Genomic DNA, 20,039 nt, shown 5'->3' on the forward strand with positions numbered 1-20,039 from the left:
GATTGAAACCTGACTTGGCAGCAAAGTGATTCATCTCATTAATCATCAAAAAGAAAATGATAGAACCTACTCACAAAATCAATCTCATCACAACTAACCAAAGACGAAGTTCAAGAAATTGTAGTGCCCTTTTTTTCGCTTTTCTATCGAATATAGATACCTACATTATCAACTTCTACCCTGGATGCTATTAAGATGCTGTATGAACAAGTCATTCCAGGTATCTGTAAGTCCAGGTAAGCACCAGTGCATGCAATCATGATGTTTTTTCCCTCCAGCTTTTGCTGGGTGAGCATCAGCCCTGAACTCACTCAAGTGTGTGATGTTCAAAATAATGAAGCTAGAACCCTTAAGAGCCTTATAGAGGTGTTGGTTCACCAGTCGAGCCTCCACATTTGTCCCATTATTCTTCACAGAGAATAGTTCTTCTACCTGAAAGGCCAACAAGACTTCCAAGGTCAGCGTGCTCATAATTTAGCAAAAAGAAGAGTGACACTGAAGGTAGCATGCAACATCCACACTGTCGAGAGGAATTACATGTGTCTCTCACTGGATGACAGTTTAGTTAAAACAATGATAAGAAAATTAACTAAATGGACACACACCTGCTCTATTGATAAAGGTTGATCCCTTTGACAGGTACCGCCCTGATCCCAGTCACCCCCTTCAAAATGTCGGGGTGATTGAGTACGAAAAAATTTGACTGCCCCTGGTCTAGCTTTCTCCTCCACATATGGGATCTGCAAAAAAACCACTCTATCATATTAAAACATACAGGTTAATCACATAAATTTAAACTAGTTGAGGTTTCAGCTGGCATTTGTAAAAGTATTATGGGGATCAGAGCAATGCAGAAAATTCTTTTAGAAGTATCTTATCTCGTACAAACTTAGACCCCTGACATGAGCCGTTTCTTTTCATACCTTACTGGGAACAAGCATTCCAAAACTAAATGTACAAAATTCCGCAGAAGCAAAAAGCTACAGGGTCAATTAACACAAAACCTTATACATGGTCAAGGTAGTTAAAATCCCGATTTAAATTGTAAAATCTTAACGATTTTGGAAGTCTCACCGATTTAAATTGTGGATAAAATCTTGGTTGAGTAAAATCGTTATAAAATCTCAATTTAAATTGTAAAATCCCTCAAATCGTGGGATTTCACGATTTCACTTTGATTTTGAAAATTCCTTGCAAAGCCTCTTTTGTTGAACCTTATCATAGTTGACGCCTCTTTCATATATCTCCTTTTTATGGAATCCAATTTGCCTCTAGCAGCTTTGAACCCTAACATCGTTGTCAACATTCAACAGTCCTCCTAGTGCATGCAGCCTGGTCTGCAACTAAACCCAGCAGTGTGCTACTGCTCTGAGTTCAAGTCTAGTGCTGCTGTTCTTCCATCTTTTCTATTCTGGTCTATTTTTTACTCACGGCAATGCATTACATTCTTATGGAATAAATTATGATTTGTAAGTGCTACTTTGTTTAAGTGTTTTTACTGATTTGAAGGTTTTTTTCCCTTAATTTATGATATTTTATATGAATAATATGAATTTATATCATATATATGAATTTTATAAAATCTTACAATTCGATTTACGATTTTACAATTTACGGTTTTCACTCTCCTTTATGATTTAAATTTAACTACCTTGTACATGATAAGTGTTTCATACTCCATAGGCTAACCTCAGAGCTACAGGTTATATTACATAATTTTTTATTTCCTACCATTAAAGAGGAATAGAAAGAAAAGACATTACCATGTGCTTCAAAACCATATCCAGGCCTTGATCTGGACGTAATGGAGGGATTACTGGTTCACCATTCTTGAAGAAAAGCATAGGTGACTTCCCAGGGTCAAATTTTGAAGGTGCCCACCACCTATTTATACAACAAACCCAGTAACCACAGTAAACCAAATTAAAATCCTCTCATACTTTCTCAAAATTTTGCAAAGAAAAGCTACAAAATCAGCTTATACAAAGGGAAATGAACTAGGAGTAAAAGACATTATCAATATGCTTAAACCAAATAACAAAACTCAACAGTTTTCTCCAATTGTCCAATAACCAGTAACAACTCTAGCATCAACTGAACTCAAACAAACGAAAATAACAAGCAAGTAGATAAGCAAAAGGAATTAATTGTATTGATTTAAACAAATAAAGTCAAGGATACTAATGAAACCAGATCAGAAAACTGACTAAAATACAACTGAAGCCTGGCAACCCTTTGAGGAAATTGAAATCTCAACTCTCAAGTAAATGCACCAACAAGAAGACATTCCAATCAATCAAAATCCTAGGATACAAAGATAGGTCCCGCTCATAATTTCCAATATCAACAACTAAAAAGGAAAGCCGCGAGAATGCATGATCCACTGACAGAACAAAGAAACATCAACTCATATAATTACCAGTGCCCGGTGTTAAAAATTAGAATATCATGGAAACTTGGAGCTCGTGCCCATGTGCTTTCTGGAACATCAACATCAACTCTAAAGCCCTCTCTGAATCCAAAAGTTCCTAAGGCACCCCCATTATCACCAGCTGACCATCTGCATCAAACAGAATAGCAAAAATTGTTAACAATGTGTAACAAACAACACCATATAGTCTAATTACAACAGCAAATAAGAAAAACCATGACATTCCAACAAATAATAACAAACTGAAAAAGCTAGAATACGTGCTTATACACTTGTACATACATAAAAACTCTGCAATCAATGTACTCATATAGAGTAACAACAGGTCATTTGAAACAAAACCCACAAGAGAATTTGCACGAAGACAATCATAAGAATAAGAAAACCGCAAGCTTACCTACCATAACGAGCGAGAAGATTTGTACGGTGATAGGCAATGGTGAGATTGTAAGCAAGAAAGGTGAATCCACGATCAGCACCAGCGGGTCGCCACTTCTTCACTTGTCCATTGGAAACGCTCTTAAGAGTACAGAAAAGAGACACAAACATGTTTCTGTTCAACGAATCCCCAACAAACCCTGCACTGCTGAACACCCATTATTAAGAATCCCAAAAAGCACACAACTTTGAAGGCCAAATCAAAATGAAAGAGAGAGTACCAATGCTGGTGTGCGCGTAAGTGCGAAGGAACTTAACGGGATCGAAGTGAGGGAGATCGCAGTTGTGGGGGTTCCATCGCCACGTGGCGAGTTGTGGGGCATTGGATTTGTTGGCGGAGATGCAATTCCAGCCCTTGAAGATCTCCTTGCAGGTGTTGTCGTATCTGGGAGTAGTGGTGGGGTCGTAGATCCATGTTCCGTGGGAATAGTCGCAGGAAGCGCCGGCGTTGATTTGGAAGGTGCGAAGGGAGTGTGAGGAAGAAGGGGTTGAAGTGTTTTTGAACAGAGAGAGAATGATGAAGATGGAAGTGAAGCAGAGAAGAGAGAGAAGGGGAAAGAGAGGAACTTTCTTCTTTGCGCTTTGCAGGTTCGCTTCTCTTGAGGTTGTGGCCATGCCAGATGAGACTGCTCCTCCTATTCTCTTCTATTTTCCTTGATTTTAATCTATGACCTCTGCATGTTCAATTTCTTCCCTGTTTATAACTTCTTTTTCTCCAACTGTTATATTTGTCCACTTTTTATATATTTTTACACATTATCAATTAATTTTTTCTTCCACTTATTTGATATCAAAATGAAATATCAAAAAATAACTTCCCATTTTTGTGAATAGTTCTCTCTTTCTCATGCCATTAATGTGTGTAAAATAGAGATATACAGATAACAACAATTTTAAAAGTCGAAAATTTTTGAAATATAATAAATGATAGGATATACAGTAGAATTTAATTGGAATATATTAAATGGACAATTTTTTTATAGTTATTACTTTATAAGTAATATGTATGATAGTTTTTAATTAGTTAATAATATAAAAAGAATTCATTCATAATATATTAAAATTAAATTTTATAAAGTAAAAAAAAATAAAGAAATGAACAAATGTAAATAAAATATATAGAAAAGAGATGCAAATAAAAATAGAAGGTTAAATTATCTTATAAATCCTTGAAGTTTTCAAAATTATATAAATAAGTTAATATACTTCATTTAAAATGTTTAAATTTTTAGTCTCGGCTACATTTTTGTTACTGTTCCCCTATGTATAAGAATCTAGTGATAGATTTTCACGCAGTTCAATAATTTATTGAATAATTAAACCCTTGACTTGGTCTCTAGATAGTTAAAAATTTGTAATTAGTTCTTTGTACTTAATAGAGCTTTAACAAAGATGTAAACAAAAATCTAATTAAAAATGATTTAAAATTTTATAAACTTTTAAAGTAAAAAGACTTATTTATAACTTTCAAAGAGCTCAGAACTAACAAAATAATTAAACCAAAATATAATTATTTTTTGTTACATAATTTGCTGGTAACATTTTTTATTTATCTTAAGATTTCTTTTTTGGTGTCGAGATTAATGAACAAGCAACCCATCGGAACCATCAATGGTGTTGGAGATGTCGGGAAGATAGAGAAAAGGCTCCACAAGTTTATTTCATTGATACGTAAAAGTCTTATAAACATTTCACTTTTAAATAATTATGAATTGAAGTTGATTCTGATGCTATTAGTTGTAGCATCTATTTAAATATATTTCAAATATAAACTAAACGCACATATGATCATAAATGGGCTCATGGAGGATGAATTTCAAGGATGGCCCTTTCAATTTCTATGCTCTTATAAAAATTATGTCAGCACACACTCTATAAAAGTTGTTTTGGGACATTTTCAAACAAATTCAAGAGAATAAGATAAAGCAAATGAATGAATAAGAAATCACCTCCTAGATCTGGTGAATTTAGCAATCTGGTGCCACAAGGTTTGAACAGAAAGGAAAAAAATAACAATTGTTTTTTCATATGAAGGTCTCTTTAAAGAAGCATTCAAATTGAATTAGATCAATCATGTATGCCCACGATAATAGAGTAAATTAACCTAATCAGAAAGATAAAGCATGATTGGTCTCTATTTAGGCACGCATCAATTATTAAAATGCTTTTTTCATCAATAGTCAGCAGGTCCAATTTTTCTTTACCTTTTTCTGTAACCCTCTCCTTCCTAGTTTATTTTTTCATTTAAAATTTAAAACCATGACAATGGAAGTCACCATGCATACAATAAACGATTTATATCCTTATCAGGTTGAGAAGCAGACCTCAATTCTGGGGATTTGAGTTTTGACCATTACCCACAAAAACAAAAGAAAGGAATAAAGAATCCACCAACGCCATGTTATAATGTGTTGACATCTTCATAAATTATTGAAAAAGTTTAATTAATTTTTATGATAACTACGTGAAATGTCAAAATTCTTCTATTGTACGTAAACCTGCATATATATTTAAATGATGATATATAGTTATTTAATTTTTGGATAAACAAATAAATTTAAGAATAATTTAGTATTAAATTTTATATCTTCTTAAACAGTTATTTAAAGTATGTTGTTAAGCAAAATTAATTAACAACATCGCAGAAAAAAAAAGGTAAAATAAAAATAGAAAGAGAAAAAAGAGAATCTCATAGAAATAAGAAAAGTAAAACCATAATAAAGTAAGTAAAAGCAATGAAAAATTAAAGAAAACAATTGCATTGAAAGTAAATTGTAATTAAAATAAATGTAAAACTTTTAACAATCATTAACACTGAACTATTTCCTTTTCTGTCATATGTATGTAACGTATAAAATTTTGAATATGACTGTACGAATGTTTAAGTAAAATAATTGTAATTCTTAAACTAGGATTTGAAATCTTATTTAAAGATAAATATAACATAATAAATATATTTTATTATATAATTGCCTACAAGGTTTATTATAACTACTATTGTGTATTTCCCATTATTCATGTCGTGCTTGCTTTTATATATAGTTTTTTATAATTGTTTTTAATGCATTTGATATTTTGATATAAATCTTTTTATTTTTTTTTTAAGTTTTTGTATTTGAGATTTTTTATTTAAAAAATTTGATTCAATTTTTTTAAATAAAATAGTCTCGACCAATTATTAACTTTAATAAATAATAAATAATAAATATTTTTAAGAAACATCTCGAAACATATTTTTTTTATTAAATTGTGACATTTATGTATATTATAATTTTATCTGCAAATTATCCATAAATCTGCTAAAAACTTATTAAAACCTCACTTTTGACTAAAAATCATATTTCTTATCACAAATTTACTGTAAAAACTAGTCAAAAACATCATTTCTCAACTGAAATTTCATTTATCCTTACTTTAATTAAAATTTTATGTTTTTTTAATCATCATCTTGTATGAAAAATTGTTGAAAATAGTTGAAAAACGTCACTTCCTTTTTCTATTAAAAACAGTGTTTCTTTAACTATCATAATTTTCTGAAAACTTTTCAAAAAGTAAAAATCTTTCTAAAGGCGTTATTATACAAAATCTAGTCAAAATTAAACATAAATGTTTGTTTCCAATCAAAATAATTCAAACAAACTTGAATCAGAGAGTCTCCAGGAAAAAAAATATTATAATTTAGAGAAATTTTATTTCTTCCAGCACAAAAAATTACGATGAAACTTAATCACAAGTAAGTTCGAACGTAAAATGAATAAACTTTGCATTGTTTAAACACGGAAATAGGTAGAAAGATGCGGAAACATGGAAATGGGCATCACATCAGTGCTCTTAATCACTGTTTCAATGATCATAATCAATTATTTATAAGCTTCTCTGTGGGGTTACTTTGTTTGTTGGGTTATATAAATCTAAAGCCTTGTTGGATATACATTGATTTTTATTTCTGTTACGTTTGTATGCTATTGAATTGCATTTTATACAGAGTTCAAGATTTTGCCCGAACTGAGCTTAATTGGACTGAAAGTGCCACCGATTTGCTTCTCTACTAAAAAATATCCAAATCCAATTAATTAAAATAGTTTTTCTGGTTCCATAACGTCGAATCTCAAATATTAAAAATGTTAAATTTTTCGTGATGTAATATTTACATTTAAAAATTGATGCCATGATAAACGTGTAAAGATATGCATCATTTTGATCTCTTTAGGATAACAATCATCCTCTGTTATAAAAATAATGCAGCCATCTAATGAATTTATGGAATTTGATATTGAATATTTATAGCGTGTTTGATTTTAAAAAAATTGTTTTTAGAAAAGAAATTAAGCATGTTCTTATTGTTTCACTAACACATTATTTAATTTAGCAAGAATTATAGTAACTAATCTTTAAAAAAATAGAAAAATTTAAAAAGGAAAGAATATATTATAAAAGATTAAATTTATACGTTTAGTATTCATATTTCACAGCTTATTCAATTAAATTTATCCATGGACATCTCATGAAGACTTTATTCTATGTGAAATTATTTAGAGTGATTTTTGAAGATATATGCATCTCAATAGCAACGTAGATAAAGATATTCTATAGTTTTGACATAATCTGTAATTTATTTTTACTTGAGTGAATTATGTAAAAATAATGTAAAAAACAGACAAATTTTGGAGTACTCTTCTTTCTTCTTCTTTCTTTTTGATAGCTTCATTCCACCGCTACCTCATCTTTTTCAAATGATCTTTCATCTTTCCAAGCCTCTACAAGCACATCCCACAAAGAAACAAAACCCATCATTCCAAACCCAAAAAAGATTCAAACTTTAACTCCTTTGCATATTGTTAATCATGGTCTGAGGCTCAAAAGGATGAAGGATTGTTTGAAAGAGATGAGACATTGGTTGGATGAAGTTATCAAAGAACTCGCAGATTTACTTAAATAAATTTTACATTTTTTTCTATAATTTGCTTTTACTTAATTGAAAATAGACTGTAAATTACATTTTGTGTATTAAAAAATATATATTAATTAAAAAATAATTGTATTAACTTCAATCTTTAAAGTTAAGTTTAAGCATTCACAAATTAAAATTTTTTATAAAAAAATACATAGTTATTATATTAAAGTTATAAAAATATTATAAATATTTATTTTTTTAATAAAATTTTATTATTAGTTTTTTATCTTCAATATTATTAAAATTTATTAAAAGAATTAATTACTATTTGCTGATATTTACGTGAAAGTAATATAAATTCTATAACATAAAATGATTTAAGTGACATTTCATTTTTATCCATCCATTTATATTTTTTTTATGGTTTGAGTAATATTTGCAACATACTCTTTATAATATACACTTTAATATTAATTAAAATTTATTAAAAATTACACAAATTATGTTACTCTCATTTTTTTTACTTTTAAATTAATATTTTTTATATTTTTTAATAAAATGCAGTCAATAATAAAAAATTGCTAAAGAGTGTATTATTAGCTTTCTCCTTGTGATTTTCCACTTTTCTTGGTTCTTTTCATTGCTCTCCCCAAGATACCTTGCTGAATTAAAATCCTCGAATCATAATGTAATTGTTTAAGATGGATTTGTTTAGGGAGCTCTAAGGAAGAGTCAAGTGAGCAAAGGCAAAAATGACTCTCGAGTAGTTTGAAAGGCTCACTACCAAATACACCATTCATTTCTAACTCCTATTAAATGCATCATCATCTATGGCCATGGGAAGTGAAAGGCCATATTATTATGACCCAATATACAAATATGTTGCCTAGTGACGTTAGCCAATACTGCTATGCAAATGCAACACCTCACAATTGAGAAATAATATTCCAAAACATCCATTTTTGTTCAGCCAAGCATGCTATGTCTTTTTTCGTGATGTGCCAAAAATGGAGGCGATTAATGATAAATTAAATACGACTTTCCTTTTCTAAACCTTGTACATGTCACGTAGTAATTTTATACAATAATGAATCGTTAGCACCCTAAGCCACTAACTATTATATAGTTTATATATATATCTTCTTTGGAAGGTAGCAGAGGAAAAGCAAAGTTTGTTTTTGTTTCTTATAAATCGTAAGCTTTTTAATCACCTATTTTTTTAAATATCAAACACGTAAGCAAAAAGTTAAGTAGTTAAGACAACGTATTTCAACATCGACGGAAGAAAAATCAAGGTATAATAAAATTGAAGCATTTTAATCAAATATATAACATTATATCCATGTACTAAACATAAATGTTTTATTCGAACATTTAAAATATTAGTGCACTTCTAAATATACATGTCTATAAGCTAAATCAATATATTTTTTAATTTGATTATATATATACATATATATATATATATATATATTATGACAAATTACTATAATAAAAAGTTATAATTACTTTTGTTGTTAACTTATTTCCCTGTCTCAGATTAAAAGTCTTCAAGAGAAATATGAGTTTTTTCCAACAATTTTTATATAGAAATCAAATTATTGATAAGTTCCTCTTTTATAAGTCATATTCGCCGCTCTTTTTTTTTTTTTTGAAATATAATTTTAAAATTTTTATTTTATGTTTAATTTTTCAGGGTCCCTATCAAATTTGAGTATTCACGTCACTATTTAATTGTATGACCTTGTTGTTAGACTCTCTTAAGACAAAATAAATGCCACATTTTAATAATTTTCATAAATACTTATGAAAATATTATAAGAGAGTTTCTCTAAAAAGTTGAGATGAAAAAGTAACTTTAATATACAAAAAAAAATTATTCATTTTATTTTTTCTTATCTTACAAGTATTTGTTGAAATGTTTGCTTAAACTGATTCTAAGTTATGTCAACCGAAGTGTGATTTAAATCAGTATAAGTTTTAAAACTTAGATTTAGTTAAGAAGTTATAGCTTGGGTGAAGTCAAAATGTGTTAAAAGATCAATACTCAATTAATCAAAGGTAGAATATTCAACTTCAAAAAATCCTTGACCACAAACAACTTACCTAACTTGTTGGTATTAATTTAGAACAAGGATCCAATAGTCTTGAATATGACCTAACTTACATTAAAAGTTCACGTAAATTTATTCAAAAAGTCATTATATAAGTGATAAATCACATTAATTAATCAACTTTTAACCAAAGCCAAGTAAAATTTCTGCATGCAATTGAATCCAAATATATTATCACTATAAAGTTTTCGTTCAATCTGCGTACACACAACATAAACTAGAATTCAGACTGCTGTAATTTTTCGATAATAGCGACACTAAAACTACCCTTTAGTCTTATACAAATTTATATGCATATTATGACCAAATTTAATTTTAATATTTTAAAGAGTATTAATTTTGATCTTTATAAATTTTCAAAATTAATTATTTTTACTATTTATTAATAAAACCACATATATTCAAGAAATTTATGTCATTTATCACTTTAAAGCATTAACAAATCATTACAAAATAATAACATAGAACATTTTAAAATTTTGCTTTAATTATATTATTTTTCTTTATAAAAGTAACACGACTTACTCTTAACATTTTTACAGTGTAAAAAATTTAGTTCCTATTGTTAATTATATTTTATTACGTAATAAGTTAAATAACAAAAATTTAGTTATTATTATTACATCATTTAATTATTTAAAATATTTTTATTTAAAATTAATACCTACAAATTAAATTTTAAACATATTTTAAATATTTACAAATAAATTTTGAATAAAGTTTATTTTTTTTATAAATATTTAAAATATATTTAAAAATTTATTACAAATATTAATTTTAAACAATAAAATATTAAATAATGTGACAATGATAAAATAAATTTTAATTATCTAATTTATTATTTAATTAAAAAACATAATTAACTTTAGAGATTAAATTCTTATTTAGTAAAAATATAATTGCTAAATTTTGACAATTATTTTAAAAATTTATAAAAAAATGTTATGATTATAGGAAGTAATTTAAGTTTGATAATTTTTAAAAACAAAGCTAGTACAAATATTTTTATAAAACTAAACTAATTAATCATATTTATAAACTTAAAATATGTTTAAACCTAAAATTGCCGTTGGTCCCCTCTTATTCAAGTAAACCCACCACCCACTTGCAGTTGCATGGGATGTCCTATTATCAAATCAATTTTGTCTTTTATCCGCGAAACCCCTTTCGCTTTTGAGTCTAACTGCTGTGTTTTGGGCATATTCTTACTAAGAGTATATTGCCTCAGTACCCAACAAACAACAGCGTATAATCATACATGTCAACGAATTAAGATAAAATATGAATGGATAGTTAATCCAAATAATATATATTTCATTTTTCTTAAATATCATTTAAATTTTAAATTTTATATATTAAAAAATATTAAAAGAATTAATTTTATCATATATAAATACTTATAGTTCAAACGAAATTGTTTTTATAAATTAAAGTTTCGGTGCATTAAAATCGATGCTCTATGAAAATTGAAAAAAAAAATTATTAAACACGTCTAATAATTTATATCCATTGTTTAATTCTTATCAGCTCCGTTTTGCTCAACAGACGAAAATACAAGCGACACGTTGACTGATTTTGCAGTTACCGAAAGAATTGGCTTTATGTTAATTTTTAAAAAATAAAGATAAATTTGGAAACTAAGTTAACTCTTAAAAAATATAATTTTCTAATTTCTCATTTTTATGATTCAGCATGTTATTTGGTAGCGAAAAGTATGAGAGATTTGGCGATGCTGTCTTCATTTGGACACAAAACAACTCAACCGCCACTTTCCACCGAATCCAACTACGAGACCTCTCTCTAACTCTATTTTCCTTTTACATCTCAATTCGCAATAATAAATAAATAAATAATAGTATAAATATTGAATAAATAATAAATAAATAAATGGAGCTTCATGTGCTTTATATTTCTTTCCACCGCAACTCCACATGGTTCTTGGTTGTTCTGCCCAAACAGAGAATGGAGATGGTGAAGCTGTGGTGGATGTGCTTTCTCTGACGGAGCACAACACTCAACATTAACAAACGAGTAGAGGTGGAATAGAGAAAGGGAGGGAGAGTGAATGGCGGTGGAGTATTCATGCTGCGAATCGGGGTTCTTCGTGCACATAGTCGTGATCGTGCTGCTGGTCATATTCGCGGGCTTGATGTCGGGCCTCACTTTGGGCCTTATGTCGTTGAGCCTCGTTGATCTTGAGGTTCTCGCTAAGTCTGGTACTCCTCAGGATCGTAAGCATGCTGGTATGTTATTCCTAACTATTCTCTCTCTCTCTCTCTCTCTCTCTCTCTCTCTCTCTCTCTCTTTCACTCGTGTTTCAAGCACTAGAAGGAGTGCGGGCTGAGAGAGTGTGTAAGTGTAATTTCAGAAATCGCATGGAAGAAATATCAGTTTTGCGAAACTTACTATTCTTTATTTTACCGGGAATTATAAAAAAAATAAAATCTGATTGTGTAGTTTTTTGTTTATTTATTTGTTTTTGAGTTAAATTCTTCCCCAGTTGGTTAAGATAACTCTGTCTAATGGCTCATTTGGTCGCATCAATATTTTATCCCTTTTGGGATTTGAGGAAAATAATAAACAAGAAAGGAGATAAATTAAGTGCAGTTGTTGATTTGTAGTTTTATTCTTCAGTTTATTGAAAAATAAACAAAAATAAAAGCCGTTCTGGAGATATTTGGGAATTTTTGAATGGCCATAAAAACAAGGGCTGTGGGTTGGGTTGATGTTATGGAACCCAAGCTCCTGTTAGCTTCTGAGTAACTCTAGCTGAATATTATCCCTTGTAGAAGAGACCTTTGACATTGTAGAAATGGGAAGAACACGATTGCTTCTTTTGTTTTGGAAATTATACAATTATTGATTATTTACTCGTTTGAACTTATGTTTTGTCCTTGCAGAGAAGATATTGCCTGTTGTCAAGAACCAGCATTTATTGCTTTGCACCTTGCTAATTTGCAATGCTGCGGCCATGGAGGTACAACTAAAATTATCTACTGGTCTTCGTATTGTCACATGGATTTCATATTCAAAATGGTTGGTGCTTTTTTCAGGCACTTCCTATTTTTCTTGATGGTCTTGTTACTGCATGGGGTGCTATCCTGATTTCAGTGACATTGATTCTTCTGTTCGGAGAGGTGAGAAAATTCTGTCCTTTTATATTTAAAATAAAATACTACATGCATGTCATAGATTAAGTTCCTGTTTGTTAGACAAGGGAATAGTGCAGCAATAAAAATCCGGTATTACAGCATCCATTTTGTTTGGTTTATTTATTTATTCTTTTCTGGTTTGAATAAGACATGTTCCGTCCATTAGAATCAATTCTAATAACTTTCCATTAGAATCAATTCTAGTGGAAGTGAGTAATAGTAACTTCTCATATCTCTAACATCACATTTGGCAAAAGACAACACTTTTACCAGTTAATGTAATGAATATAACTTTATCCTTAATATAAAATTTAATGTTTACTTTTAGTAATTTTATTCCTAACTGTGATTTTACTTTATCCAAGCAAAACAATCCTTTTAAACTCAATTTTGAAATATTATTTCAAAACACAATTAATTCTACCAAATTTTAAAACAAGCATACACCAAAAGCTTGTCTCATCCTCCTCACCTTGCTCTTTGAGGATGGTTTATCACTTTTGACCTGATAAATATGGAATGAGAAATTTATCTTCAATCATGATTTATTTATCAGTAAATAAGTTAATTTCAATCATGAGAAGTTGTTAACTTTGTTAATCTGACTTTCTACTTGCCAGTGTTCATTTTTCAATCAACTTTCTGATGATACCCTTAGTAGGGTCCTGTTGAATGCCGATTCTAACCCTTCGGATTGATGCACATGTGGCAGATATTTATCTGTCTAATATTTTATGTGAATATATTATTGTTCAATTACTTGGTGTTGCCTGTGAAAGTCCTCTGACATGTATCTACATTTGTGAAGATTATACCCCAATCAGTTTGTTCGCGGTATGGTTTGGCAATTGGTGCATCAGTGGCTCCCTTTGTTCGCGTGCTTGTATGGATATGTTTTCCAGTTGCTTTTCCAATTAGTAAGGTACACGTTTAGCAGAATTTATATTACTTCTATTTGAGTAAACATGGAGCAAATTTAATTTGTTCTGATTTTTTTTTCTCTATTTGCTTTTTGTGTATTTATATGGTTTTCAGTTGTTGGACTTTTTGCTTGGTCATCGACATGAAGCCCTTTTCCGTAGAGCTGAGTTGAAAACACTTGTAGACTTGCATGGTAATGAGGTCTGTATCATAGCAATATGATTGTTTTAGTTGAAATAAAGGCATCTATCGGTATTTGTAATTTTCTAATTATGTGGAAAACCTGTACCATGTATTTCATAAGCATGTCACTCTTCCCTACCTTTTCTTTTTCAATGAAAATATGCAATTTATCTTAAATCTGAAAAGTTACTAAGGGCTATCTTATCTACTTCTCTTCTGGTTATTTGGAATCCTGCACTTGAACATTCATACTTCTGTGTGTTTTTGTTTCTGTGTATGATTGGATTGTATTAGGCTGGAAAAGGTGGGGAATTAACACATGATGAAACAACGATCATTGCTGGGGCACTTGAACTCAGTGAGAAGACAGCCAGTGATGCCATGACTCCCATATCTGAAACATTTGCTATTGATATTAATTCAAAGCTTGATAGGTAAGGTATACTTTATAATTTATAAATGAAAGCTAAGGTATACTTTATAATTTATAAATGAAAGCTAACTTTTTTATATACAAATTTTATCCATATTATTAAATGCCTATTACTAAGCAGGGAACTAATGAATGAAATATTGGAGAAAGGGCATAGCAGAGTCCCAGTCTATTATGAGCAGCCTACAAACATTATTGGACTAATACTGGTAAAAACTACAGTTCAATTAATTTCAATTTATTTTCTTACATAGAACCCACCCTATATGTGTAGATAATAATTTTTTTCCTCTATAGATACAGTTGCTTTGTTTCATTCATGCCTGGTTCAGTTGTCCAAAATGAATTTCAAGGCCCACAAATTTATCAATATATTAATTGTTAAAAAAAATTACAAATACCTTTACTTCTTTCAATATAAATGATTAATAACAGTATTTTAGGGAAATTGACAAATTATAGAACAATTTAAGTTGAAAATCAGGCTACAGAAGACTTTGCTCACATTTTGAATCATACTGAATATTTAGCTGGTGGAGTAATACAAGAGGGGTTGGGTTATTGGGAAGAGAAATAAGTGTAGTGAGTTGTATATCATTGTTAGAGTATAGAAGCCTTGCTGTACTATGCGCTGTGTTTAGTCAATTAGGAAGCTAGTTAAGTAGTTATATTTGTTAACTATACAGCTGTTGTCAGCTGTCACATCATGTGTTAGGCTTATGTTGAATCATTGTAAGCTGTTGCAGCTCAACATCTCTTTAAGTGTCACCTCCTTATGTGTTTAGATTAGATTGAATTCAATAAAACTCAGAATTTCACTTTCAGATTCTCTCTTTCTGTGTGTGTTGTCTGTTTATGTAAGAATCACCATTTCAACAGCCATGATGTAGGTATTGCTTCCAGATAATGGAACTATATATGAACTTTCTAGCTTAGGCTTAAGAAGATAGTATGATAGTGTCTTCCTTAGGCTTTACAGAACCATTAGGGTCGTTTGAGACTGTTAACCTTAAATACTTTTTATTTTTAATTTAAGTTAACCTGCTTGAATACTGTTGCAGTGTTGCTATGCATAAAATCTTATCTCTTGCTCTCCTGTTGTTTGGAATATAGTAATGCCGGAATTTACAGTAAGCTCCATCAGATTCTAATGACCAAGCTACAGGTCTAAAGTACTGAGAGTGCAGAAGATATTGAAACAAAGTTTCTGATTTTATTTGATAGTTGAAAGTGGCAATGAATATTTGGTTCAATGGGTAAACTTTGCCCTAGGTTGTAGGCCAGTTCAGCAGTAAAAATTACCAAAAATTTATGTTCAGCTTGGGTATTTCAGCTTTCCATTGAGATGAGCAAGAAAATACACTTACTGTTTTACTCAATTTAAAAAACAAGCTCAGAACTTAATTATCTGGTTCAAGGTTGCATTCATAAGGCCTTGTGATATTCATGCCATTCTTGAGTTTGTGTAAGCCAACTACTTTTTGAAGTGCTTGCTTGCTGCATGTTGATCAACTATGAAACGCCCTTGGTACTCCATTATCTGGCATCAAGTAGCACTTTTAAGGGCTTATGACATTTATAACATTACTGAGAACCGTAATTTGGTGATCAACTATTAGCCACAATTTTGCATGTTAATTTTGATGTAGTAGAATAAGAATATATGTCACTTAAGACTTCAGACTATTTAAAATCAGAGGTTGCTTTAGTGACAGTGCTGTAGCACAAAAATTGGGGAGATCAAAATCATCAGGGATCTGAGTCACTTGTTCTCTGGTTTTTATAAGACATTATCAGTTAACCGAGTTGTGATATTGGTGGGTCTCTCGTCAACAGGATTGATTTCTGTTTCCTGTTGTGACATTTTTCCCTGTAATTGTGTTCCGTACTTCTTTGTCTGTAAATTTTGTACAATGAGACTGCTATTCCTTTGCATTATTCTTTTCTCTATACATTTTTGTACTGCTTGCTCAATCCATGTTCTCTCACGGTTTTATTTGTGTGATTGTATACTACCTTTTGTTTTCTGAATGCATGCTCCTTAATTTTAGGTCAAGAATTTATTGACAGTTCATCCAGAAGATGAAGCACCCGTGAAGAGTGTAACCATACGCAGGATTCCAAGGTATCTTGTATATGTTTTGTCAGTTTGATGGGGAAAGTCACATTGGTTTCATTTTGTGCTTAGGGGCCATTAAGTCACCATAAATTCATATTTAAAAATAACACATATTGACAGGGTTCCAGAAAGTATGCCACTCTATGACATTTTGAATGAGTTCCAGAAGGGCCATAGCCACATGGCTGTTGTTGTGAGCCGGTGTGACAAGACGAAGCAACAAACTCCCAATAACAATGCAAATGGTAAGAACATGCTATATAATCAATTTAGAGAAACTTTTCTTTTGCCAAAATTTTATTTAGATTCTCACTGAAACTGAAAAATCTTTCTTAACGAATGCCCTGTGTCTCTCATGCCTCTGAAATAGACTCAGTCAGAGACGTGAAGGTAGATATTGATGGTGAAAAGCCTCCCCAAGAGAAAGTTGGGAAACCCAAGATGCCACTTCATAAGTGGAAAAGCTTTCCAAATACAAACAAGTCAAATAGGGGAGGTTCTCGGAGCAGAAAATGGTCAAAAAATATGTACTCGGATATTTTGGAGATTGATGGAAGTCCCCTTCCAAAGCTCCCTGAAGAAGAAGAAGCTGTAGGAATTATCACGATGGAAGATGTCATTGAAGAACTTTTACAGGTATTAACGGTCATTCTGAACAATCTTGTTCACTCTTGGTATCTGTTGGTTATATAATTGCAAAATCCACTTTTGTACTTCTAACGAAAGAGACATACGTCTAATAAAAATTCATGGTCAAGATTGATTTTAACACAACTCTTACAGTTTTATTTACATTTAACTATTCAAAATTAATTATACTCACCTTTAAAACAATCGAACCTTAAAGGTAGAAAGCAAGCTTATTTACTTGTATAAGCTTTACTAATGTAAATATTTCCGTGTAGGAGGAAATCTTTGATGAGACAGATCATCATTTTGAAGATTCATGACACTGGCTTTTCCATTAAACCTTCCATGTTCATATATTTTTGGTTTGGACCTTATAGATAATTAATTAGATACTGCGGTTTAGGGTGAGAGCTGCAGTTTTGGAATCTGAGATGTGATTGGAACGTGTAAACCATTATCGTTGGTGAAGTGTAGGGACAAGACAGCTGTTAATAGATCAAACCTTCTTTTGAGATGTACATCAATGTGTGTCATATGGCATGAAGCATGCCAGCAAATCTTTTTTTTAATTGATAGCTGCTTGTATGGATTGCGTATGTATTAGGTAATAGTATTGGTATTTAGTATGAACGGCATTTCATGAATTTGACTACAGAGAAAATGTATAATAACATGAATGATGGATATATTATTTGAGTTTGGATCGCTAAATGTGGATGAACACTTAAATGTCTATAAAATTAATTAATTTAATTATTAGTTAAAAGTTTTTATTAAACAAAATAATAAGTATTTTGCATTATTTTATTTTAACGTATATGTTTTTAAATAAAAAAATATTAAATTTTAAATAATATATTTATAAATGTTTAAATTATATAAAATTTGATATAAGATAAGATAATATAATTTAACAGTTAAATTTTGTATTTAATAGAAAGTTATTAAATAATATAAGTGATAATGATTAATATTTAATAGAAATGGACTGGATATTGATTCATTATTATTTGGGTAAAATTTTTTACACTGGTGTAAATTTAAAAAATTTTATATTTAATTTGAGTCTTTTATTTAATTTAAATTTAATAAGTTATAATTTATTATTTTATTAGCTATTAGATTTAAGTTAAATAAAAAGTTTAAATTAAATATAAGAATTTTTAGACTTATACTGATATAAAAAGATTTTTTATTATTATTTAAAAGTAGTTATGTGAGTGAAAAGTTAAATTAATATACACTAAAGTTATATTTACGATTGATTAAAACATATAATAATTTTAATTTATTAAAATTTAATGATAAATATATCTTGTTTAAAAGCAATCCATTCTCGTGGCCTCAGTAATTTATTTGACGAAAATTATTCAATACAAGTTAACATTTGAGTATATGTTAATTCTGCGAATAACCCTGTAGTATTTCCTTGAAGTGCCCCTCCTTAATCATGTAGAAGATGATGATTGTGTGGGTCATCTCATAGTAGGTTTGATCTTAATGAAAAGGATCCGACCCCATAGGCATGTGGTTGTAGATTGGATTCAAAGTATAGCAGTTAAAAGTTTTTGGTTTTAATTTGATTCACGTGCAGTTTTAGTCTCTTTTTATCCCTAAGATTTAGGTTCTTCTTTTTCGGAAGAAAAGGAAAAGGAAAATTGACGTTAAAAAGTGATGCAATGCCAATGAAGGTATCCAGCACAAGAGTGGAGGATGATTTAGCTACCCTTATTATGAAGTTAAAAATGAAGGGATTGACAGGGTTAATTGTTTTTGTATTTAACAAACATCATTGCATTTATTCAAAAAATGCTCATTCAATGCAGTCATGAATCCCTAACATGCACTAATAAACAAAGTTTTTACAGAATAATTGATTAGGTGATTCATATAGGTGGAAAGTGAGGAGAGATTATGACTGATTAAAAAATAAATCCTTAAAATTATAATAATTTTATAATTAATCAAAATATTTTATCATAAATATGTTTATAATTACTTATAATTTTTTTAATTCAATTTAATTCGAATTCGACCCGAGATATAATGAAAAATTTTATTATTAAAAAAATTTTACATACGTAAAAATTCCAACCTAAAATTTTATTTAACGAATTACTCTCTGTTGATTATATCTTTATTTTTCATGACTTTCGCATATTTGAAGGGCGAATACGTGACCGCCCTAAATAGCTGCATACCCTGACTTCATGGACACTTGTCTCATTTTCTTTACCTCTTTCTACAGATGTTACAAGATATTGATTAAAGAAATAAAATATTTTTATAATGTAAAAAAAATAGTACACTTTTTAAAAATAATTTAAAAATATTAATACAATAAATTAAATGTTATTCAATTAATACTTTTAAATCACTTGTATTAACTTCAAAGAAATATCACTTGTGTTAGACTTTTTTCTAAATTATAATATTTTATAAAAATTATTACAGTAAAAATATTTATATCGTAATAAAATTAATTTTTTAATACAATTTTTACTTAATTAAAATCTTATTCTTAAAAAAATTAGATCTATATCACTTCAACCAGCACATGGAGCACGAGAAGTTCATTACGGCAGTGTTACCTAGCAGCCCATAACGAAAGCCAGTCTTTTCCAATTTATAAATTATTATTATTATTATTATATTATTTTGTTACAATTTCAAGACAGGAAAAAATTATTAAATATGATTTAGAGTACACGTTAACTTGTAATG

The 20,039-nt window shown here is 29.7% G+C and overlaps 2 protein-coding genes across 5 annotated transcripts; one reads left to right on the forward strand and one right to left on the reverse strand.

The window, feature by feature from the left end:
* Positions 1–17: 17 nt before the first annotated feature.
* LOC113859156 (protein trichome birefringence-like 13) lies at positions 18–3,510 on the reverse strand. The gene is made up of 6 exons (XM_027491971.1): positions 3,091–3,510; positions 2,829–3,009; positions 2,420–2,560; positions 1,764–1,884; positions 606–740; positions 18–432 (listed from the first exon to the last, which is right to left on the reverse strand). Exons 1-6 carry the CDS (start codon positions 3,482–3,484, stop codon positions 169–171), a joined length of 1,236 nt encoding a protein of 411 aa, XP_027347772.1. The 5' UTR covers positions 3,485–3,510; the 3' UTR covers positions 18–168.
* An 8,151-nt stretch (positions 3,511–11,661) lies between these two features.
* LOC113857917 (DUF21 domain-containing protein At2g14520-like) lies at positions 11,662–18,022 on the forward strand. 4 transcript variants are annotated; one of them, XM_027490209.1, is made up of 11 exons: positions 11,662–12,120; positions 12,778–12,854; positions 12,931–13,014; positions 13,838–13,951; positions 14,065–14,151; positions 14,428–14,567; positions 14,688–14,775; positions 16,618–16,691; positions 16,806–16,930; positions 17,056–17,321; positions 17,591–18,022. In XM_027490209.1, exons 1-11 carry the CDS (start codon positions 11,943–11,945, stop codon positions 17,633–17,635), a joined length of 1,278 nt encoding a protein of 425 aa, XP_027346010.1. In that variant the 5' UTR covers positions 11,662–11,942; the 3' UTR covers positions 17,636–18,022. The 4 variants fall into 4 exon arrangements, with proteins under 4 accessions (XP_027346010.1, XP_027346011.1, XP_027346012.1 ...); XM_027490210.1 differs by having other exon boundaries at positions 17,062–17,321; positions 17,591–17,992; XM_027490211.1 differs by having other exon boundaries at positions 17,068–17,321; positions 17,591–17,992.
* The last annotated feature ends 2,017 nt before the right edge of the window (positions 18,023–20,039 follow it).

The sequence above is a fragment of the Abrus precatorius genome, unplaced genomic scaffold, assembly GCF_003935025.1.
Source record: "Abrus precatorius isolate BTA unplaced genomic scaffold, Abrus_2018 Scaffold2, whole genome shotgun sequence".
In the NCBI taxonomy this organism is placed as follows: Eukaryota; Viridiplantae; Streptophyta; class Magnoliopsida; order Fabales; family Fabaceae; genus Abrus; species Abrus precatorius.

Bases quoted from the DNA above. Each gene is read 5' to 3' on its own strand.
- LOC113859156 (XM_027491971.1), bottom strand. From the start codon at position 3,484: ATGGCCACAACCTCAAGAGAAGCGAACCTGCAAAGCGCAAAGAAGAAA. The intron at 2,561-2,828 runs GTAAGCTTGCGG...TGTTTGATGCAG, and splicing joins CTTCTCGCTCGTTATGGTAG to ATGGTCAGCTGGTGATAATG. The intron at 741-1,763 runs GTAATGTCTTTT...GTTTTTTTGCAG, and splicing joins ATATGGTTTTGAAGCACATG to ATCCCATATGTGGAGGAGAA.
- LOC113857917 (XM_027490209.1), top strand. From the start codon at position 11,943: ATGGCGGTGGAGTATTCATGCTGCGAATCGGGGTTCTTCGTGCACATA. The intron at 12,855-12,930 runs GTACAACTAAAA...TGCTTTTTTCAG, and splicing joins GCAATGCTGCGGCCATGGAG to GCACTTCCTATTTTTCTTGA. The intron at 16,692-16,805 runs GTATCTTGTATA...ACATATTGACAG, and splicing joins ACCATACGCAGGATTCCAAG to GGTTCCAGAAAGTATGCCAC.